General features: G+C 36.8%; 1 protein-coding gene across 6 annotated transcripts in view; it reads left to right on the plus strand.

The window, feature by feature from the left end:
• The window catches only part of LOC110171400 (focal adhesion kinase 1), a 35,386-nt gene extending 13,462 nt beyond the window's left edge, over window positions 1–21,924 (plus strand). Inside the window, exons 5-34 of one of the 6 annotated variants that reach the window (XM_055163353.1) lie at window positions 453–540; window positions 662–741; window positions 850–912; window positions 987–1,041; window positions 1,322–1,462; window positions 1,557–1,634; window positions 1,871–1,978; window positions 2,249–2,366; window positions 2,871–2,901; window positions 3,108–3,178; window positions 3,964–3,981; window positions 4,436–4,492; window positions 5,975–6,072; window positions 6,147–6,231; window positions 6,443–6,543; window positions 6,706–6,821; window positions 6,979–7,079; window positions 7,251–7,340; window positions 7,419–7,623; window positions 10,513–10,624; window positions 14,472–14,549; window positions 14,685–14,873; window positions 15,150–15,275; window positions 16,608–16,670; window positions 17,702–17,741; window positions 17,917–18,020; window positions 18,978–19,133; window positions 19,445–19,525; window positions 19,613–19,698; window positions 19,793–21,924. In XM_055163353.1, coding sequence (XP_055019328.1) covers window positions 453–540; window positions 662–741; window positions 850–912; window positions 987–1,041; window positions 1,322–1,462; window positions 1,557–1,634; window positions 1,871–1,978; window positions 2,249–2,366; window positions 2,871–2,901; window positions 3,108–3,178; window positions 3,964–3,981; window positions 4,436–4,492; window positions 5,975–6,072; window positions 6,147–6,231; window positions 6,443–6,543; window positions 6,706–6,821; window positions 6,979–7,079; window positions 7,251–7,340; window positions 7,419–7,623; window positions 10,513–10,624; window positions 14,472–14,549; window positions 14,685–14,873; window positions 15,150–15,275; window positions 16,608–16,670; window positions 17,702–17,741; window positions 17,917–18,020; window positions 18,978–19,133; window positions 19,445–19,525; window positions 19,613–19,698; window positions 19,793–19,919 — 2,866 coding nt within the window. In that variant the 3' untranslated portion in view covers window positions 19,920–21,924. Of the gene's footprint in view, window positions 1–452; window positions 541–661; window positions 742–849; window positions 913–986; window positions 1,042–1,321; window positions 1,463–1,556; window positions 1,635–1,870; window positions 1,979–2,248; window positions 2,367–2,870; window positions 2,902–3,107; window positions 3,179–3,963; window positions 3,982–4,435; window positions 4,493–5,974; window positions 6,073–6,146; window positions 6,232–6,442; window positions 6,544–6,705; window positions 6,822–6,978; window positions 7,080–7,250; window positions 7,341–7,418; window positions 7,624–9,377; window positions 9,551–10,512; window positions 10,625–14,251; window positions 14,361–14,471; window positions 14,550–14,684; window positions 14,874–15,149; window positions 15,276–16,607; window positions 16,671–17,701; window positions 17,742–17,916; window positions 18,272–18,977; window positions 19,134–19,444; window positions 19,526–19,612; window positions 19,699–19,792 lie in introns of those variants that run through there. The other 5 variants (XM_055163355.1, XM_055163354.1, XR_008633423.1 and 2 more) reach the window with 5 other exon arrangements.
• Window positions 21,925–24,487: the final 2,563 nt, after the last annotated feature.

Genomic DNA, 24,487 nt, shown 5'->3' on the forward strand with positions numbered 1-24,487 from the left:
TTTCAGACTTAGACAAACTTTATTGATCCACAAGGGAAATTACTTGGGCACAGTAGCTCACACATTACAATATAATATAAAAAATTTAAAAGTAGTAATAACATTTTTAGTAATTGAAGTAGCAAAAATAGCCAAAGACATGTTTAATATTGAAGTAAATGAAATATATACAAAAATATCAAGTCCTTACACAAGGGGCATTTTCATATTCAGCTTGCTGCTTGATGTGAACTTTGCTTGAACACTGATGTCATCCATTCATTAACAATTCAGATTTACCAACCACATACTGAGCAGAAATGTATCATGTGCTTGCATCAGCTCTGAGATGAGCCATATGAGTAGGCACTTCTTGTTTCCTGACAGTCCATCAGATGTGTTTATATTTCTTTATTTTTTTAGAATTAGCCACAGTGCCTTCTTGTGTTAGTTACATTATCTGTCATATTTAGGTATGAGCTACGGATGCGATATTTTCCAAAAGGTTACCTCAGTCACTTCTCTGAAGACAAACCCTCCCTCAACTACCTCTATCACCAGGTATGCAACCAAAATGGCTTAAAGGTAGAGTTGGCAATTTATTTAGAAAAAGGAGCACTATTTAATTTTGAACGACCCCTACCGCATGATCATTTACTGATTTAACTGTTTCCTTCTTTAGGTAAAAAGCGACTACATGCTTCATATAGCAGACCAGGTGGATCAAGATGTTGCTTTGAAATTAGGTTGTTTAGAAATTAGGTATGAAAATCTGTTTGTTGCAAAGATTGTATACAAGGCATATTAAAATGAGTAACAAAAGTATTCTGTGGTTCTAATTACAATATATATTTGTTTATGGTTTTTTAGGAGGTTTTTTAGAGAAATGCCCGGAAACGCTCTGGACAAAAAATCTAACTATGAACTACTAGAGTAAGATGCAGTATTATGGCCCTTTTTAAAATTTTGTTTATTTGTATGTATTTAAACAATCCCTTTATTTTCAGGAAAGATGTTGGTCTTAGAAGGTTTTTTCCTAAAAGCCTGCTGGACTCTTTGAAGGTATGACTTATATTGATGACTGTAATGCTTTGGAAATTGGCCGCAGCCCCATCAGGCTACAAAGAGCTGACAAATGTAGATTTATCAGACCGACAAGGAAGCAGCTGATTACTGTCTGGCTTAATGTTGGATTGTACTGTATCTGATTTGTGGAGTTGTATTTAAACCACTTATCAGTTGTCATTTAAAAATTGTAAGTGTTGTTTTATTCCCAGAAAGGTAATGCTTGAATGTTATTGTTAATATATTGTTGTTAATTCTTTATTTTTCTTATTTGTAGGCTAAAACTCTTCGTAAGCAGATCCAACAGACATTTAAGCAGTTTGCAAATTTCAATGATGAGCAAAGCATCCATAAGTTTTTTGAGATTCTTACTCCTATTTATCGATTTGACAAAGAGTGCTTCAAGTGCGCTTTGGGGGTAGGACCACACACATCTCTATAGTTCTATTAAATACAAGTTCTGTTCTGGAGCAGTTAGTGTTTATCTTATCTTTTTGTGTTTTTCATTATAGTCCAGTTGGGTAATATCAGTAGAGTTGGCCATTGGACCCGAAGAAGGAATTAGCTACCTCACAGACAAGGGCTCAACGGTAAGGTTCTGTTTGAAAACAGTCTCTCTTCTCCCTGCTCCAAAACACATGCATGCTCGGTGAGATCAATGCTCTATAGACACAGTGGTAATTAGCTCTGCCGCCCTCTACTGGCATGTTTTTTTTGACATTGCTAAAACTGAATTTGTCACACATACAAATAAGTATTCATACAATCTTGATTAATTAAAAATCTTTGTTTTTCTTAATATTAACTTGATGCTTTGTTCCTACAGCCGACGCATTTAGCCAACTTTAACCAGGTCCAGTCCATCCAGTATTCCCCTTTAGAAGAGAAGGACAGAAAAGGCATGTTGCAGCTGAATGTAGCTGGGGCACCAGAGGTAAACATACTACTGCATCTTCTAACAATATAATATAAAATTGTAATTTGCCAATGTAATAATTCAAATATACAGTTGGTGGCTAAAGAAAATCACTGTAAAAGTTGCTTCCCTCTTTATTGAAGTGAGGAGCTCTTTCTTGAATGTCTGTATTGGGATGTTTGCAGTATATTGACAGAGGAAGTTATTGGCCTAAATAATGCTCTTATTGTGCCCAGTTGCACAGTGAAGCTACTCTCTGCCTGTCTGTCACTCCTCTCTCTTCTACAGCCCCTCACGGTCACCACCGCATCGCTGACCACAGCTGAAAACATGGCCGATCTGATTGATGGTTACTGTCGACTCGTCTCCTCAGTCTCTCATTCCTTCATCATCAGAGTCCATAAAGGTAAGCCTCCATTATTTTTTTATGCAGTGGCTTCTCTTTTTTTTCGGGTGGATACAGTGACAAGCCCAACAACATTTTCCTACCCTACAAACAATAGCCTTTAAACAAATGTTGTGCATATCTATCCACATATCCATCGTCTTTCTGTTGTTTAAATGAACTACTTTGTGAAAGCAGCTACTGTTGTGAATTTGGGATCTACAATAATACATTCAATTTAACTGGAATATAAAAAAATATCCATGGTTACTAAATCTATAATGGAACTCACTTTTCCCTTCATCACAGTTCTAGCAATTTTTTGACATATTTTTAAGAAACTCTGGGGACCCATTCAAAAGCTTTGGAGACCCTGATACCAAGGTTTAAAGTAACTGTTATATAGAATTATGGTGTGTAGAAATATACATGAAGAATCAGTATGTACATAAAATTATAACTTATCAAGTTTGTCTAATTTGGGAATGTTTTCTTTATTTTGCTTATTATAATTTTGTCTTGCAGAGGGAGACAGGGCTCTTCCATCAATTCCAAAGTAAGTGGCCTCCATTTTTATATATTGACTGATAGAGGTTTTCTGAAGGTATTCTAGAAGTGGGATATTTGCGTTCTCAGTAACCCACCCACCAACTGTGCTGTCAGTTGTTGTCAAACAAGTGTTCTTGACACACTTTGCATGCAACTGCTCATAAATATGTTAATTAATTCAAGCACAAGACATGAACTCTCTCTTCTCCTCAGGGTTTCAAATCATGAGAGGCGGATGGAAAAAAGGATGGACGGTGTACGAACCAGAGCTGTTTGTGTCTCAGGTACAAAGTCTCATTTAGCTCTATCAAGTTCACTCAAAATCATCAATAACACTTGGACTGGTGGAGGAAGGACATTACAGACTTCCTGCACACATGCACCACAGCTAAGCCACACTTCTCTCTATAATGCCTCATCTGTGTGTGCAGTGAAGAGTCCTTGTGCGTCCAGATGTCCACATGGAGAGCTTTAGTCACTCTATTTTGACCAAAACACTGGCCTCTCATTCACTGCGAGTAGGGGAGGGTGATATAGAAAAAATGTATAGTAAGATTTTGTGAGTATGGGTTATCATAGATTTTAGTGTTATTATTACTGTGAGAAGAAGCATCTTAATATTAGGATATTCTCTCTCGTTTGGTCAATACTCATGAATTAATAATCATCATTAAATTTTATTTGCTTTGTCTATATCACAATTGCTCTAGTTTGTGACCAGATTTAAGAAATGAAACTCTGTTGATTATAAATTAAAGCTAATGTGTAAATTGATTATGCTTGATTATGCTTTTAAAATTATGTATTTGTTCTTAAAATTATATTAAAAGTTGAGGCCATTTGTGTGAATTTGAGCTCAGAACTGCAAGAGAAAAATAAATGGATGACAACTGGCAGACTGTCACATGATTTGATTTTAAAATGTCACACTGACCCTATCCACACTACCACTGGGAGAAGACCCATGACTAAACCATGTCTGAATACTCATTACTTGTTTGTGTATCAAACTTTAACTAATTCTGTCCTTTTTTTTCCTCTGTGTGTCATGTGCATGCTGCTTCGGCAGGTCATACTAGTGGAGATGGTAAAGAGCATTCTTTACATTAAATGCCTTGTCTTTCAGTCTTTCTGAATTATTTTACTTGTATTTTTCCCTTTGTCTGTTGTTTTTGTTGCCCACCTCAGTGTACTTCACCTTTCTGCTTAACAGGGGAACTGTACAGTTCAAAACACTTTAACTGTTTCAGTACCACTTCTTTTCATTTGTTGTTATAGATAAGGGCTGCAAATTATAAAAACTGTGACAATTATTCCAATTAATTGCTGCAGTCCTATTGTGGCTAGCCTGCAGATGCTTTTTTTGTCCTGATAATTGATGTTGTGTTGATGCATATTCATATTTTGCTGAAGACACTATATACTGTCTCATGTATGTATATATATATGTATATATATATATATATTATATTTTATATTTATATTTTATATTATTTTTTTATTTTTATCTTAATTTTAACATCACATTTGTCCTGTTCCAGAAACGGATGACTATGCTGAAATCATAGATGAAGAGGACACGTATACAATGCCTTCAAGTGAGTAGATACATTTCCAGCATAGACATGAGATAAAGCTTTTGGTAAGGAAACCATAGTTTGTCTTATGTTGAACTGGTGAATGTATAGTTATAATTTGAACTGTAAATTATTATATATAACGTAGCATTGTGCCTTAAGCAAGAAGCCTTTATTTTGTCTTGCAAATAAAGTCCCTTAGACTTATAGAAATTTACAAATTAAGCGTGCTCTGCTATGCTCTTATGACGTAGTCTGCAATGTGTTTGAGAAGCATCATTGCGATCACACTATGAAATAATGCTCTCGCAATGATATCCCAGATAAGTAATGTCAATGAATACATCAGGTGCTTTTAAATGTGTCCTCTTTGTTGCTAGATGTACACATTGTTACACTATTCATAATCTAAATCTTGAAACAGAACACAAATGTAAACCTTTACATTTAGAAAGTGGAAGGAACGTTTTATTTTAAACATTCAGCCAAACTTTGTGCATCTCTGTACTTACAGTTAGTTATGTCTGTCTCCTATCACTAACCCCTTTTCCAGAATACTATGGACTAGATCAAGGTAATGTCTGGAACAGCCTACTGTATTGTGATGCTCCCCCATTGGTGGTTGTGACCCTTATTTTACTTTTGCTTGCAACTTTTTAACTAAAAAAAGATGTGTTTGTATATTTGTACTTTTTGAGACCTCTCTCACTGTTGATGTTTGATGAAAAAGCTAGGCTAGTGGACTTGTCTTTATAGTATCTAAGACAATCAGTTTAAAACTGTTCTGCTGAAATAAAAACATTAAATAGAAACATTAATTTCAATATTGAAGATTGTCAATAATAATAGATAGGGCAGCACATGATTAAAGTTGCACTGTTCTATCAAATGATTTCTTCATCTTGATGTTTTTGTTTTGTTTTGTTTTGTTTTAAACTAAACACAAAACTCTTAGTAGTACATGAGAATAACAAAGTCCATTTATAATAACAGCCTTTTCATAGACCATCAACTTGGACAAAGTCGGGTCTCTCAAAGCAACAGCTTTTTAGCAACCGTAAGAGGAAATAACTTTTAAAATAAACATATACTAAAATAAACATATTTGATCATCCATTTGACCAGCCTGACTTTATCCACGTTTCATTGTGTTGAGTTCATGTCTTCTTAATTATCGATGTCAGTGTTAACACCACATGCTCTGGCTGTGGTTGGCTGATGCTTTATTGCATGATACTGACATTTAGTTGTTTTTATTTTCTTATGAAAAAATCGGATAAATCAGCTCGTCAGTGAACTGTGGTGGATTAAAGAGGATTTTATGTTGATAAACATCTAATCCACTGAAAAAGTTTCGGTATTGAAGCCATCCAACCCATAACTTAATTTAAAGTGAAAGTTCTCTGACAAGTTTGGTTTCACATAGAGCCTGAATATAAACTTAACATGAATCCTGCGCATCTTGTGTTTCATAATTATGCGCCTGTTGTTTTGTGAACCTAGCTCGGGACTATGAGATTCAGCGGGACCGTATTGAGTTAGGGCGCTGCATAGGTGAAGGTCAGTTTGGAGATGTACACCAAGGCATTTACATCAGTCCAGTAAGTAGGATGTTTTTTAACGTTTTAATATTTGACATACAACACTAAATCTTTAACATTTATTTTACTTGTAGGAAAACCCAGCATTATCTGTGGCAGTAAAAACATGTAAAAACTCAACTTCGGACAGTGTTAGAGAAAAATTTCTTCAAGAAGCCTGTAAGTAACCCATCAAAACTATTCTGTATGTTCAAATAGCACATCATTTTCTGTGGTATGTCATTTAGAATTGATTGAAAAACATGTATTTATTTAATCTTTATTTTATTTTACAGTTTGTTATTCTATTTGGATACAATTTCATATCAAATACCAAATAAAATATACTAAAACCAATTATACCAATTTTTTTTTTTTTCTTGTTTTCCAGTGACAATGCGACAGTTCGATCACCCTCATATAGTGAAGCTCATGGGTGTCATTACAGAAAACCCAGTCTGGATCATCATGGAGCTGTGCACTCTCGGGGAGGTAAGACTCAGTCCGACGTGAACTTTAGATGGATGCTTCCATTTCTCTGAAAGCTCAGGATTAAGCCAGATTTATGGTGCATTTAAACTGACCACAAGGACAGAGTGACATTTCCACCCACGTCACCTCTTTGATGTAAATCATGTTTTCCTCTCTCTGTAGCTGCGGTCGTTCCTCCAGGTGAGAAAGTACAGTCTGGACTTGGCTTCTCTCATCCTGTACTCCTACCAGCTTAGCACCGCTCTGGCCTATTTGGAGAGCAAACGCTTTGTCCACAGGTACACCCAGGACATTATAAACCATTTCATTATAGATTTGCTATTGGAATATAGGCAGACCATTTGACATGACTGTTTAATCAAATATTCCACATGTTTAATGATATTTATATTTGAGTTTAAGTAAGTTTTATTTTGGTTATTTTTCTCCTTTCAGGGATATAGCGGCCCGTAATGTGTTGGTGTCTACAGTTGACTGTGTAAAGCTTGGGGACTTTGGTCTGTCTCGATACATGGAGGATAGCTCTTATTACAAAGGTATCTATAACACAATAAATATGCTATGGATTACATGATATGAAATACCATTTGAAGTCGGTTCTTTGTTGGTCACAATACAAGCAGAATTCTGCATTAGTATTCATGGGACTCTTAGAATCAAACGGAGCAGTGAAGTGTAACTCATTTTTCCTTATCGTTTCCTCACAGCCTCCAAAGGCAAACTACCTATTAAATGGATGGCACCAGAATCTATCAACTTCAGACGATTTACTACAGCAAGTGATGTGTGGATGTTTGGTAATTTCTTTCTTGACTTACATTTCTTAACTTTATACTTTGCAAAATGATAACCTATTAAATCATGTCTTCTCTCAGGTGTCTGTATGTGGGAAATCTTGATGTATGGTATAAAGCCATTTCAAGGTGTGAAGAACAACGACGTCATTGGAAGGATTGAGAACGGCGAGCGGCTGGCAATGCCCCCTCAGTGCCCACCCACTCTGTACAGTTTGATGACAAAGTGTTGGTCATATGATCCAAGCAAAAGGCCGCGATTCAACGAGCTCAAAACGCAACTCAGGTAACCACTAACAATCTGTTAAAGTACCAACTTCTAACAGCAGAGGTCACTAATTGATTATTTAAGTGAGGTATGTTGAAGCCTTTCACTTTCTTTTTTATTAGAGCAAGGCGATGTAAATATAGACTAAGAGCTGAATAAGCTAATAAGAACAAGAAGGGATTTCATATTTTTGTAATTGCTCATGGTTTAAATCATGTACTTTTAATCTTCATACTGTTGTTACAAAAATGTCAAATTCTATTTTGATACTAATAAATAGACTCAATACACAATACAAATTTCAATACCATGATGGTAATAAAATAAAAATGCAATATTCAGACAATGGAATGTCATTTTCAACATTAAGTCATAGTACTTTTATATTACCCTTACTCTTATATCTGTGAAATCCCTCAGTTGTTTAGGCATGTTGTATGGTGATCCATGGGCTTATGCCAGTCTAATACTAGTTCTGATACAGCTCAAGATCATTCTAAAGCTGTTCATGAAAGGTTACTTTCATGAAGTATCTGCTTACTAGTTTTAACATCGATTTCTATCTGATTTTAGATACTTTGGCCAACCCTGCTAAAAACTAAAGTTAATTTGTAATATAAATCTGCATTTTGAGTGTGTATATTATGTGCTATTGTCAAAGTTACAGATTTCTTATAATGTCTTGACTTATGTCTGTACTATTGCCAAAATGAACAGTATATCTTTAATACAATAAGTATGTTGCAGCCAAACATTAGGTACCATTGGTATAGCAATTATGCAGTCCAGATTACTTACAAAGCAATTGGTGTTAGAAAAATCAATGCAATTTTCTTTTATTTCCGACTCCTTATTTTGGAAATTACAGTCATGAAGATAAACTGGGATTTTGGCTTTTCCCAGCCACAATGACTCGACAATTAAAAGCAACATGAACAGACCTGTAGCCTAGGTAACAAAAGCAAAGAGTATTTGACATTCAGAGCAAGTTTTAGATTTTGTTGTCAGCATCTACCATATTATCATAACAGCAAAAAATTGTATGCCATCATTGTTGCAATTTAAAAGTACCATGAGACATGCTTGATTTCCTTGAACATGCACATTCCCCTCTTAGACACGGTAACAGGAAAATCAGCATATTCAACCCCCTGGAGTTTATGAGCCCACTAAAAATCAGCATGACTCACATCTTAAATTCCTCTGTTTCTCCAAAGTGTCCATTGTTCACTGTGCTGTTACTTTTCCCTCTTATTTATGCTATAATGTCATATACGCAAATATGCTTTATTAATTCCGAGTATACTTTTCATATATATAGTCTTACTAGCCTTAGTCTAGAAAAGGGCATTTGCTCTGGATCTCGGTGCTAACTAAGTAAATGTAATGGCATTTATTTAATTGCCAAAGACATTACCATGGTGTTAAAAGGTGGAACTTTTAATTATGGCTTGTTCAGTGTCATAGAAACCAAGTCAATACTGTCTATGTTTATTTTACTCACTCGCTATTAATAGTAAAACTCACTCCATATAAGGAATTGTGAATTAGTTTACTTTTGGTCAGGGCTACATTTATATCATGATATCAATTATAGGGTTCTCTTGCCAAATATGCAGCTTTCACTGAATACTTAAGTTTTGCTAGACGGACCAACGTGAGAGCTTTGCGTGTTTACACAGTGGGCAGCTGCCAGGAGCTACAGTCTCTGAAACACGCAAAAAGAGAGAGAGAAGTAGAATCAGAATAAAAGAAAGGAGTCAAAGCAGGGCTGCAGTGGTGGTCATAGTTTACTTTTAAAATTAAGCTACAACTTTATTACAACTGTTGTCATTGTTCAGGATTCAAGAATACATCTAAGCTACTTGCTAGTCTCATCTGGTAGTGGATAGATATTTTTGAAGGGTTTTTTTCCATCAACACATCGACTGGCCTTGCGCTAAAGGTAAGACTTTACAAAGCTACATTATGTTAGACTGCATAATTGGTTAAATGTAATGGCCAAGAGATTAGGGTTTTTATAAGTTGTCTTTTTTTTTTTTGTAAGAAAGACATTCATGGGGGAAGTGGACCTTTTACTTTCTATATTTGTTTGTTAACTTCTCTTAAAAGTGAACTTGTAGTCTATACAGTAATGGTCTTATACAGTATTGGAAAACGAGGCCATGGATATTGTGATGGAAAAATGGACCAGACAAAAGAATGACTTGGACAGGTGCAAGCTCACACTCACATAGATGCAGCGCAAACAGCAGGAAACTGGGCATGGCTAATGTTTCTGAAATAGCATTTAGTTTTGTTCAGGATACATGAAGAGACTGACAATATAACACAGTGGATGTTGCGTTGAAGTATCCGCTTTTTGTTCATTTTAATTGGGTGAACCTTCATTTGGTGAACTAGCAGGTCAGTCCGGTTGATGTGGAAAATCTGTTAAATTCGTCTTTAAAAATGCTGGTGATGTACCTTGTAGTCTAGAATCAATGACTAACAATAGCTGACAGTGTGTTTAGACTTGGCTCTTTTTGTTATTTATTGTACATTTCTTGGATTTTTTTTTTTTTTACAGAGGTGCTGTAAAGATGTTGATAATGATCGTAATTAAACTAATTTAAACTAATGGTACAATGACAACATACTGGGAATATTCTCTTTTGCTGCAAGAGATGGAAAACTAATATAGCTGGTATTTGGTGGAGAGTTTTAGTAGCAGCTGTTCTGTTGAGTGCTGAGTTGGGCCATGTGTTTGTGTGTGTAACCGCATATGAAGTGGTTATTTTGTCGCACCCACTCAAGAGCCTTAATAAGATTAACGGCAATCATAAGCTATCATTTACTCATTGTAGATAATTGGACTAAAACATTTCCTAACAGTTTATGTTTGTTGTCTTGTGTATCTTGTTGCAGCACTATTTTGGAAGAGGAGAAAGTCCAGCAGAAGGAGAGGAATCGGATGGAAATGAGGCGGCAAGTCACAGTGTCCTGGGACTCTGGAGGGTCTGACGAAGCACCACCAAAAGTAAGTCCATAACACAAAGTGAATATGTTGCTGTGAAGTTGTGTGTTTGCAGTTAAAGCTCAAATGCAGCATTGTCATTCATGCAACTGTGACTAGCAATGGGAGAGTTTGGTTTCCTATTATATTCATTAAAATTGTATTATGTATTATGATCTGTGTTTACAAACACTGATGCAGTTTTGACAGTAAAGGTGATACAATAGCAACATCATTGTGTCATCATGAGATTGATAGTGTTGTGCTTTGCTTTTTATCCTCTGTCCATTTTCTAACTTTACCCTCCTCACAGCGTTTGTCCATTGTTTCTTTTGTGTTGCATACAAAATAACCCAATTTTAAAAGTAACCATGTAACCATCATCTTGTGCACATTTTTGCTTTATTAGTTGCTTTATTCTCCTAATTAAAGGAACTGCATGTAAGATTTAGATTTCCATAAAAAAGACTTAACCGTGTCCTCAGACATGTTCAAATCAAATGTAGTTGATAATAATGATGCTCATTTATTATTATTCACAAAAACATTAGACATTTTGTCTTATGTTATAATTGGTTGTTTTGAAATCAAAATGAGCCCACATGAGCCTCTCATTTGGGTTGCCAGTTTCAATGCTGAGTTAAATCCCCTAGGACTCTTATCCGAATCTTCTCTGTCTAAACCACAGCATCTGCATCCAATCATTACTCAGCGTCTTTGCTGCTGCAGTATATGCTGTCCATTTACTGAGAATAAGAAAAATTTGTATGTATTCTCCATATGCAGGTTAAGGCACTGGGAACCCAAATTCACTTGTGATCGCAGTACTTTTTTTCTTAAACTATAGAAGCCCACGCTACATACAGTTCCCTTCCTGTCTCTACTTTAGTTAAGTTTACCTTCATCTCTCCTCCATCCTTATACTTTTCTTCCTCCTGTGCCTGTTGTTCTTTTCTGTCTGTTTGCAGCCCAGTCGCCGCCCCTCCCTGCAGCCACCCTTTAACCTGGACTGCCTGTCTGCTCCTTCACCCTACCACCATTACCATCCAAACCAGAGCTTTGCCTCTCAGCTCTGCCTCGGAAACCCTCCTCCCTCATTCTCCTGCGCCGACTCTCTCCCATTCACCCCCCACTCCTCCACTCTACCTTTACCTCACCCTCGAACGTCATACAACTGTGTACCCCATCCTCCTTTATCCCAAGTTAACTCTGTGGATGAAGATGTCAGATTTTGTTCTTCTCAGCACTCACAAACTCTGCCTAATGGTTATTTCAACAGGACAAATCCTAGTACAAATGGCTACCTCCTCTCTGACTCTTACTCCTACCCCAGGCGCTTTGCCTCAGCTCTTTCTCTTTCCAGTCCTAACCTCTGTACTCTGCCCTATAGCATGTCAATCATTTGCCCTCACACCATTCAAAATATCCAGCTGTGTTCTAATTCCAGTCTTAAAACCATGCAAAGCTTTCCTCCCAGCTGCCAGTCTAAGCCACCGGTCCATCCTGATTTTGAACAGCACACTGTGAGACAAAGTGGCCGACCCCCTCAAGCCTCCTCTGCCCCCCTCTCATCCCCAAAAAGAGAGACTTCCCTCCCCATAAACTCTGTCCAAACACTGCCTTTGGCACATCCTCCTTCATATCAGAAACCTCCTAGCCTCTCAATAACCAACCATTCAGCGTGTTCTGAAAGATCTGTGTGCTACCCACCCAAGGCAGGTGTCGTTCACTTATCAAAAATGTACTCACAATGGCGTGCATGCGTCCTAACACAAACATGGGTTACAAAATACTTCTTGCAGTTATAATCAGAACTGTCACTATTGCATCACAGTTGACTTGGAGATATCTCAAAGACTGAATTTATTGTTTTCAATTCATAAAAAGACAATTTTCACAAGAAATATCCAATAGAATAAGCCAATGTTCAGTCATATATATTAGTAATAAAAGGGTATTTCCATTTGTCTATCTACACTCAAACATTCAGGATATTAATATGTAAAATTTTCCTACGCCTCAGCTTTCATATACAGTATATGTATGCCTAGAGTTTGTGATTTCATCTAAAACCCACCATTGTTGTTGATTGCATTAGATGAAATTGTTGGGTGACGCTAAAAAAACTACACTATAATTAGCCTTAATAACACATGAACAAAAACTACTTAATACACTATGCCTAATTCTAAACCCCAATCCCTATTTGATCATTATGAATTAAGACTTTGTTCATACTTTATTGAAGTTAATTAACCATAGTTATTACAAAGATTCACCAGGTCATGTAGTTCATACTCTTGCATTGTTCTTTGCCATGCCTGTGACAGACAGACAAATGTTTGCGTCTGTTTGTGTCCAACATAGTTTAATGTGTCCTTGGATTACTGTCCCCTATTTCTACTCAGTTCAGGATGCCTGCGATTAATCCTGAGTCCACTGGGCTTATAGGCTCCAGTGACCTTACTCAACTGTTCTCTTAGCTGTGGAGCTAAAGCTAACTTCATGTGTGCTACGTAATAAATCTAGTAGTCAGATCATAAATACCACCAGCCTTTTAACTAAAGTTTATAAATTACACTGGGAACATTTTGACATTTGGTGGACCTGCACCTCAATGACTTTCTGCCACTGAGGTCATCGTTTTAGTAGTTGAAGCACCGAAACTATAAAACATGTAATTTAATGCTATTTAATGTGTGCATATTACACAAATGTTCACTTTGTTTAATAGTACATTTACATTATTGCTTAAGGTTGTAATCTTAAATTATTTGGGGCATTTCATGATATGCACGTGTTGTGCTTTTCCTTCATACAAAGCGCAATATCCATTGTTTTGTGCCGTATATTCATTCATTTTAAAAAACTAATTCATTCAATAATTTTAAAATCTAGTGGATCAGTTTTTGTCTAACTTCATCCTCCCGTCCCTTGTGTCTTCTTTCCTAACGTCTAGATCTGATGTTAACTCTTGATATTCCCAGGAAACATCCCTTTTTCCTTTCTATTCAAAACATGTTTAACCTCAAGATGTCACCATGTTCTGTGAGATCATTGTTTTCAACCCATCATCATCATTGTCCTGTTGGCTTCCTTTTCCCTGGCCATGCGTTTCTACTGTCTGTTACCCTCTTGTTTCCTTGTCTGTCTTTGTGTCTGTCTCGCTGTCGGAGGTGTGGTCCAGAGCAAGCTACTATGAGAGACTGTGGAAGGTAGTGGTTTCAAACAGTGCTGAATATGTCAGGAGCTTCTAATATGTCCAGTACAAGGAAATATGGCTGCTTGATAATGGAAAAAACTCATAATCATGATTATTTGTCTCATAATTGAAATCATGATAACTTTAATATTATTTATGTACTGTCAAAAGTCATCTGTAGAGGTAAAATTTATGTATTGTAATTCATAAGTTTGTGATTTATAGTTTAAAAGCTACTGAAGATAAGTGGATTTTCTCCAGGTTTTTTGGGTTAGATTTTTATTTTTTTATTTTTTACTTTTTAAAATTATTTTTTACTACATATTTTTGTATATGATTGAAGTAAAAAATAAATATAATTCAATTTTCTTAAGGCTTTGTTGAACATGCATCACGTCTAACCACAAATTATCATATTGACTTTATAACATTTTGTCCTCACGTTTCAGACAGAGCTAGTCAATGCCAGTTCCACTAACTGCTTGCTGGACTTGCCGCCCAGTGGGTGTTCCCTGTAATGATTGACAGCTAACTCAGCCACACAAACTCTTCCTCTGGGTTTGTGTGATGTTTATTGTTCAATGTCCCTCTGTGTGTTTTATCCTAATAATGTTCTTAGAGTTTGGCATCAGTTATGTCTTTACTGATGTTTTCTTTGTAAATTTGTAGCCAAGTCGACCCGGATATCCCAGTCCACGCTCAAGTGAAGGATTCTACCCCAGTCCCCAACACCCAGGACACTACCAGGTATCAAGTCTTGTTTTTCTATTAGCCACATAATAGTAGTTTTCCTATTTTTAAATTAAGAGTGCATGGATGAATGTCCTTCAAAACAGAAATTAGTGTAGTGTGGAATTAAATATTACTTTTCTGTCTCATCAGATGGCTGGGTACCCAGGACCCCATACACTCCCCTCTGTCCCCAGTGCCCTGTACCCCCCTCAAGCCGCGATGGTGGACACACATCACGCCCACACCCACCCGCGCCACCATGTCCACGGGCACTCGCACGCCCAGCTCCACCCTCTGCCTCACGGACAGGACATGGCTGTGTGGGCCTCTGCCATTGAGGTAAGAAACAAGCCTGGCCAGTGGTGTTAGTGTTCACACTTGGGCATTATTCAAAAAAAAAAATTTAAAAATTAGGACCAAACTCAGAACTAAACCAGGACCAAATAATTGTGAAAGCCTGCTTAGTTATGCTTTTTAATTTAATTTCCACCGTTTGAGTTTTCATCAGTCTGGTGTCTGTGTCTGTCATGTGTTGCTGTTGTTTGCATGATGTCTGCTGCGTCCTGTGTTGCATGCACATTGTGTTTGTATTTTGTTTTGTTTGTTTGTGCGTAGGACAGGGCAGTAGACATGCAGCCGTGTGTAGGTCCTCAGTGTCTTTTAATGGAGGAACAGCTGATGATGCAGCAGCAGCAGATGGAGGAGGATCAGAGGTGGCTCGAGCAGGAGGAGAGGCTGCTGGTAACACACACAGATCACACAAGCATAGGAAAAGTAACTAATAATAATGAAATAATAATAATAAGGTAATAATTATAATACATAATATATATAAAACATTTAAATAGTTTATATGGATATATACAAAAAATAAAACAAAAGTTACACATTTAACCACAGTTTTATGAATCCCAGAGGAATAGAGATGAAACTGCACCTTATAAGAATAGGGAATAAATATATGCATTTTTTTACATCTTGGTTTATGTAGTAAAAGACTATGCACACAGCCATTTCATACAATTTATACTCTATAAGTGAGAAATGTTTTGTCATGTATGTATAGATTTTATAGTATAAGAAGCAAAAGGAAGTACTTAAGCATCAATACCATTCTGTGCTATATTCAAAGTCATGACGAGTTTTCCATTGTTATAAATGAAAAACATCTGCGTCTTGCCAGGAAGAGATAGTGTTAAGAACACTGAGGAATAAAGTTCAACAGAGGGGGGCTCTTAATATTTAATTTGTTTTGATTGAAGGCCTCTTTGGGAGTGTGTGTGAAACAGCAAGAGTTTGCAGGCAGGTGTGGCCTGCGTGAATTCCAGCCTAATGATAGGCTTGGAGAATCTGACAGACCAATCAAGAGCCTGCTCGACCCACAACCACAAACTGACAGCGCTTACATTACTGAAAAGCACAGCAATGTGTATGGCCTCGCACATGAGCCCTGTGGTTCAGGGGTGGCTGGTTTTTATAAGATTGTCACTTTAGCGTGGGGTGAAAAAGGGAGGAGAAAGGAAGGAGAGTTTGTGAAAAAAATACAGGACGTGTTCATAGACTCCAGTTTTATAGGCAGCCCCATCCCTCCTCCTCCTCTGCTCTTCGTCTCTTTCCATGAGTTAAAGCCACATGCCGCATAAGAGTGCAGAGGGAAGGAGCTAGGGTTCATCTTTTGATGAAACTGTTGCAGATTTGATATAGAGAAGATGACAATAGGAATAAGCAAACAGAGGCCATAGACAAATAACATATTCATTTTGGATTCATTCTGCATCAAGGACTTTTGATGAACATTCTGGATATGCTGGTCTTTAAGTCCTGTCTTGGAAAACTGGTAGGAATCTCTGACTTTGAGTGTAATTTAGATTTATGCAAAGATGCAGCTGTACAGTTTAAAATTGGCTTTTAATGTTTTAATGCTTTACTACACCTAAATGCAAATCTAAGTTGTTTTTGTTCTTTAACATTTTTAAAGGTATCAGTTTAATATGATTATTATAGACATTTGTTGTATGAACACTTATTTGTTTCATTGATTTTTCTTGTTGAGTGAAATTTTTGTGTTTTTAGAAACCAGACACAAGGAGCTCTAGAGGGAGTCTGGATAGAGAAGATGGCGGGTTGCAGCCACCAGTAAGTGTCTGATGTTTGAAGTCATGGATTTTTATGTAAATTGGTAAAGTGAGTTGATTTTACCAAGAAAAGAAATCATTATTTTTGTTGGGCTAATTGAAGCAGCAACAGTGTGACATGTTTGTTTTTATTAGAGCAGAGGCTAATGACCGCGGGACAGGAAGTGACCCATACATGGTGCGGGGTCAGTGGATTCCCACAGCATCATTGGTTGCCTTGGCAAAATTGTAAACTAGCTTTTGTTTATACTTTGTATGCCCAAATTCATAATGTGATATTAGATCTAAAATTAAAAATATCTTTATGCTTTTTTATGGTTTACTTTAAGCTTTAATTCTCTGTAAACTTCTCTGTTTATTCTCTGAATGTGTTTCATTTGGCAAGCACTAAATTACATTGTTGAGCTAAGCTATATGTAACTTTTTGCAAAAGTAGCAATCTAGTGATCCAAACAACAGTGTTGCTGTCTGCCTGATGCCAGCAGAGGCTGTTGCAGAAGTTGCCATAGGGTAGATATTTCTGTCTCTGTAATTCATCTCTGCTTGTCCTCCTCCTTCCAGTGAATGGCTGTGGTTTGTGGTGGGAAAATCTCCCTTGTTTGTGTGTTGAGTGTGTGTGAAAAATGTTGGTATTTTTGGGCATGTGGAACTCGACTGCTCTTTTAACACAAGTGTTAGAGATTCGTGATGTGTATATTTTGTGCCAGAATATAGTTGTAGCTACTGGGCGTAAATGTGTCTTTATTTTATATTCCTTGAAATAGTTTGAAAAGAAAGTGCCAGTGTCACATTGTACTTTTACTCTCTCAAAGCCTTCCAGACCACACACCACTGAAAAGTTAATTTGACTCCTCATCTGCTGACAACTGGAGATGCACTGAGACCCAGTGCCTTGTGACAGGAGAATTAAACTGGATTCTCTACATTTTTCAGAAACAACTTGTGTTTTTTTGCCGTGAACTTTTAATTTCCTGTGAAGTCTGTTGTTGTGTGTGACTTCTAACCCGATGGCTTGTTTGTTTGTTTGTACAGACTGGAAACCAGCACATATACCAGCCTGTGGGCAAAGCAGGTAATACACTAGAACGGCTCTATTATTTTACGGTCTGTCAGATATCAATGCATATTTCAGTACAGCATGATATTAACTTAAATGGAAAATGAAATGGAAAATGGAATCTAATTTTGATAGTTAGTTGGTTTAGTAATAATACCAGCATGGTCATTTTCCCTTTTTTTATTTTCAGAACATCCCGCTCCCCCAAAGAAACCCCCTCGACCTGGAGCCCAAAGTCAAGTGGGTGGTCTGGCCTGTGTGAATACTGGAGACAGTTACAATGATGGAGTGAAGGTGCTTTTGCCAAGAGAAATGCCACCACATACACACATATTCAAAACCTTCATATACATTGCAGTACAATATTGCCTTTTTAATACACCTCAACAACAACTACCACTAATCACATAGCTGTATATACCTATAGGAGTGTATGGTTTAAATATACACAGTGCATGTTTTAATGTTTACTTCTATCTCTTTTATGGATGCACTCTGTCCCTCCTCTCCCCTCCTGCACTTACTGTTGACCCTAGCCCTGGCGGGTAAGCAGCACATCTGTGTGTGTTTACTGTACGTCTTGTCCAGTTACACCTCACACCTTTTCTTCTGTCACTCCTCACATCAAACAAATCACATCTTTATTGTTTTCCATATTGATTATTACATTTTCATCTCTACTTTATCTGATTCAGCATTCACATTGTGTTGATGGTCCTTTGATGATGAAAGTATTATTTAACGTATTTCTGCTGAATAAGTTTGGAAAAAGGTACAAAAATGGAAAATGTCCTTAGTTCATGTTTGGCTGAGTTTAGCTTTATTTATTTTTTTATATTGCTTTAAATGCACAACATAGATACAGATATACCAGTATATATTACAAAATGTATATCTGTGTATGTATATACTGTGTATAAATAAATAAATATAATATATATATATATATATATATATATATATATATATATATATATATATATATATATATATATATTACACAGCAAATAGTTTCTTGCAATACATTAGCGCCATCTAATGGACACAAAATGCATTAATACTAAAATGAAACTAACCTCAGTGCTCACCCATTCATCTATTTATCAGTTCACTCCCTTATCTATTTATTAACCCATTAACTTGTATTTATGTAAAACTTTGTCCTTAAAAATGATTAATTATTTCAACATTTACAGACTATATCAAATACATTGTTTCTTATTGCTACTCCTCTTGCTATATCCTCTTTAGCTGCAGCCTCAGGAGATTAGCCCTCCTCCCACAGCCAACCTGGACCGCTCCAATGACAAAGTCTACGAGAATGTGACAGGACTGGTGAAGGCTGTGATCGAAATGTCCAGCAAAATCCAACCAGCGCCCCCAGAGGAATATGTGCCCATGGTCAAGGTAAGTGTAACACAAGTATTTTTGATTTGGCATAGATGTAGTAATTGGGTGTGCACAGTAACAGAATTGAAGTGCTTGGAGTAATATGCTTAGCTTTCTGTAAAGGATTTCAAGCAGTTAGTTGACCCTGACTTTTCAGAGCCACATCTGTCAGCAGGTTTTAATTAATGCATGTGAGCTATGAATATTAGAAAATCCAGCTTTCATCACATGAATAATTGAAAGTCCTCTAGAGTACTTACTCTCTTTTTAATTTATACTGTCTGCAATGTTTAAACGGGATGTTTTGAGTAATTTGATCTGTGTTTTAGGATGTCGGCCTAGCATTAAGAACATTATTGGCCACAGTCGATGAGACACTTCCTCAACTCCCAGCCAGCACACACAGAGAGGTGCATTTTACATACCAAATAATCTTTTAATCTAGTTTATTTTCATTGGACTAGTAGCTAATTTAATGTTCACATTTTCATTTATAGATTGAGATGGCACAAAAGCTTTTGAACTCTGACTTGGCAGAGCTCATAGGGAAGATGAAGTTAGCCCAGCAATATGTGATGACGAGGTGAGTGCAAATTTTATAAACTGAAGTAAATTTTGTATTAAATTAATAACTTGTTATATCACATTTGGGGACTAAATTATACTCTTGCTTTCAGTCTTCAGCAGGACTACAAAAAACAGATGCTGACAGCAGCCCATGCACTCGCTGTTGATGCCAAGAACCTGCTCGATGTCATTGACCAATCACGGCTCAAGATGATGGCCCAGTCCCGCCCACACTAGCCCTGGCAAAGTGTAATCAGAAGACTTTGTATTCTATTTAAAGGACATCTTGGACAATGGTGGCGCTTAAGACTCCTGGACTCTTGTTGCAAAGAGAGAATGAAGTTGACCGCTCCGCTGTAGGAGACAACTATGGCTCTTATATTTTGATATAGTCTGTGAAGAATCGTTGACAAATCTGTGCATTAACTTTAAGGATACACTTCTCCACTGTGACTTTCTATATCACACTAACAGTCGAAAACCTCCTGAATCAGGGACCTGGCAGCTTGACTCTGGTTGGACTGGAACACAGCAAGAAAGGAGCTAGAGTGAATTTATCTGGTATTTTTATTAACTCTCTGGATATAACCTAAAATGAGCCAAAATCATCGGATCACAGGTGTACACCGAAGAACGTCTATCTACAATGTGAATTTTTCAAAAGCCATGATCATGAACCTAATTTAACCACATTGAATCAGCATGAGATTTCTTCACTGGATTTCTTTTGTTTTCTGCAAACATGCCTCCACTACAGAGTTCACTGACTGGATCAAACCAGTCATATTTCCTGTCTGCCTTGAGCCTGTCATCTCAAACTGCCGCGTGGATGAAATTCAAAACTGTCCTTGCTGTTCCTGTATTCTCTCCATCCATCTTTTGGTTTTTATTTATAGACAGAAATTGCAGAGGACGAGATGGACAGAACAGGAGATGGCAGAGGAAAGCAGGCCAGTCTACTTTTCATACACTACCAGAAAAACACTCTTGGCTTCCTCTCAACCAACTTTATCCTGGTCTCCAGCTGCTCATTGTCTGACAGTCTTCCTAAGTGAGGATATGGTTTATGCACCATCATATACTGTCTCATTGCAACTAGAGCTGTACAATTTAATCGTGATTACAGTTATTGCTTCAATCTTATTTATAATGCAGTGTTTCTCAAACTGTGGTACAACGGTACACAAGCTCCTGCATTTGGTACATGGATTCCTCTGTAGTTCAATTATATTAAGAATTCTGGGCTAGCCCTTGTTTACAACTAGTGTAGCCTATGTGGTGTAGTGTCGTTTAGCCAGAGTTAATACCTAGAATAATCCTGTGTTACATCTGGTGGTACTCTGAAGGCCAAATATTGTTTTAGGTGGTACTGATGTAAAAAGTTTGAGAACCACTGCTATAATGGGTTTCAGAATGTGAACCACACAACAGAAAGTCAGATATTTCCCGTATAAGTTAACATTTGACAATATATAAATGTTAGGGTTTTTTTTATTGAACAGCGCTAATTGCAACTACAGTACACTGAAGTACAGGGCCGATTGTATGGAAAACACTACGTATTACCATGAGCCACTTTATATTTATCTAAGTACACAATTTTATATCATTGTTTGGTGCCACTGACATATACAGGCTCAGTATCTGCTAATGTCTCCCAAAGAAAGCTCCAGGTACCACCGGTCTTACCTTTGTGCTAACTGTCCCCACATCAGGTGAACCCAACTGTCCCTGCCTTGAATCACCAAAACAACAGGGAAACATCACACATCAAATGTGGAGCCACAAAACTGGAACTTGTCTGTGAAACACAAATCACTGAAATGATCGCACAGCACACGGTTCTTTGTGTATTTTGACAGACTGTTTGTGAAATGTACAGGTGGAACATATGTGCCAGTATAGCATGATATACTGGTGTGATGGTGAATAGCATATTTGCACAGCACCAAAATCTGAAAACATTTTTACCCTGTTCTGCCCAGATGTTTCTGCTGCAATCTCAGTGGTCACATATCTGGATATCAATGGGTTAAAATGTGTATAAACTAAACACAATCTATTTTAACTGTTGTGTAAATCTGCTAATGTTGCTATATTGTAAGCTAAACTGGTGTGCGTCACTGGTCAATTGTACAGAACTCGTACTTGTAAACACTGGTTTTTATTTTGTCTTCGGGGCTGGACCAGCCATATTGTCGAATAGGAAAAAAGCAATGAAATAAAATAATACTAAAATATATTACAATAGTCATTTTTGTTTAATTTGGTCTTTGTACTCACACATAAATTATCATAAACCATTTACAAATTATATTTCTTAATTGATTTTTGGGTAATACATTTCAGTTATATAATTTAGAGCTTTCAAACAAAATTAGTCTCTTAACTTAAAAATGAATCATGAAACAACAAATTTATATATATATATATTTTTTTTTTAAACTTATTTAAACAAGTGCATATTATACAGTGTTTACATGTGACATAAGTTTTAGTCATATTTACATTTTGGTGTTAAGTTAATATTATTTACAGTGGTGTCTTTTAGTTTATACAAGCCTCCTCTCTCTATCTGAGTGGTCATTGGAGTAGAAGTAGCAGTAACCCTCCAGTTAGACTTAAAAGTGTAATTTGAACATGTATTGACTCTGCTCCACTGTAGTTGCACAGGTTGTAGGCACTGCAGCAGGTCACTATGTTCCCGTTTCCATTTGAGTCTGTTGAAGCTGAGGATGCTGCTCCATTACATGTGGCTTTACTGGCGCACTGTTTTACAATCGCCTTTGCAGAACCTAGACACACACATACACACTTCTTTAGTACCTTTGACTGCATTTAATTTTCTTATTTATTTGTACATTTATTTATAGTGCTTTTGTTACCAAGGATGTCGACGGTCGTCATGCATGTGTCATGTATGGTCTGGCATTCCTGCGTGTTTTGGTTGCATGCAGAATTTGAGGTTGTGGAACTGCAGACATAGCACTCAAGTGGTAGTGCTAAAGATAAAAGATAAAAAAAAAACATTATGGCTGGTCAAACTGGACAGTGACAATGGATTTGTAGCAGGCAGACATAATACGATTGAATCACTTGTGGCAACTCCCAAAGCTTTAATCAAACTTGTTAAGCTAGTCTCTATACTTAAACTCATCTTACATAATGCAATATTTTAAGTGCTTAATTCTTGTGCGAGTGTTGATATAAGTACAAATATACAAAACGTTTAGACATTTTACATCTTAAAAAAACATGTATAATCAAATATTATCAAAACAAGAAAGGAAAACTTTGTGTTCATTATGTATTCCAGTGTTGGCCTATTTGATTACTTCATTTACATTTATTTTATTCAGTGATGCAATAACTAAACAATTATTAACCTACAGTGTTTCAGAAACATCAACTAATACAAAAAGAACACAGAGGTTATGAATGCCAAATAGGTACTTGCAATGTAGCACAAAACAAAAAATATTTATATACACATTTTGAAACATTTTTTGACAGTAAGAATAAGCTGTTTGAAGGACCACTGGGTGGGCAGGTGATGCAGTGTATACTTCAGATGGAATAGCTGTCCTGACCCCTGCAGTCATCAGTGTTACATACCTGGGTTGAAGAAGAGGCTGAGGACCACGAAGAAGAGCAGCATTTTCCACTGATGTATGGTCCTAGTCCCGGGCCCAGCTGTCACCTATCTGCCCTGCGCTGTCGACGAGAGTGTGCCGTGAGTGCGGTTTGGCGAGTTTGTATTACAGAAGCTCTTTATCCACACGGCAGTCCCACCCTTCTCCTATAGCGCTGGCATCAACCACAAAACATCTCACAAATGTGTCTATGCTCATGTGCTCAGGTGACAGGGCATTCCTAAGGCTTGCTTTGGTTTCACAAATACTTGTTCTCTATTTATCTTCTGTCAATCACAGACACACAGGCTGCTCAGGTGCCAAATGTTATGTCATGTACCTGCTCAGGGATACTTTTGTTCAGATTTATGTTTGTGTTATATTTGTAGTGGTGATTAATTTTTTGTTTTTACTCAAAACAAATAAATGTTGCTTTCAATCATAGTTTGAGAACAAAAGCAAACAACGTTTAACACTGATACTAGTATAATTGATTCCAAAGTCTTAACTCTGCTCCATATTGCAGAGCTGTAGATCTCTCATCTAAAGTCTCAAGCTGATCACTGACTATTTAAAAAAAATTGCACAGTCCTAATGCATATTCCAGTTGCTAATACAAATTACACAATATAGTAACAATATAGTTATTGGAAAATGACAATTTTGCTGTAATTTGGCACAAACATATTTCCTCTTTTGAGTTTGTTATGTACACAAAACAAATAAATTAAAGATAACTAGATAAGTGTCATATAAAACTCACATTATTTTTTATGTAATGTTACTTACATGTTGGCTCTAAAAAGACTGAGACATGTGCCAGGTAATTCCTAGATGACGAAGCTCGATGTAAAACAATGGAATGCAAAGCCACACACCCAGGACACACCCAACTTACAACGCACAATGCACATCGACATGTGTCCTTTAAAATTTATTGATACAAAATACTGTATAAATTTAGATACTGGTTCAACAGAAACTACTACAACTAAAGAACAGAGCCACACCACGCTGTAAGAACCTTTTATTTTTTATTGTTATTATAGATGTAACAAGGCAAAACCATTTTCAAAGAACAAACGCAACTGTTAAAATTATTTACATATTCCAGTTCACAAAGAAAGTTAATGTCTGGGCAGTAACTGCAGACATTTTTACATGCAGGTTTTG

Source organism: Boleophthalmus pectinirostris, unplaced genomic scaffold (genome assembly GCF_026225935.1).
Source record: "Boleophthalmus pectinirostris isolate CB_2022bp ecotype Guang Dong unplaced genomic scaffold, ASM2622593v1 HiC_scaffold_6, whole genome shotgun sequence".
Lineage (NCBI taxonomy): Eukaryota > Metazoa > Chordata > Actinopteri > Gobiiformes > Gobiidae > Boleophthalmus > Boleophthalmus pectinirostris.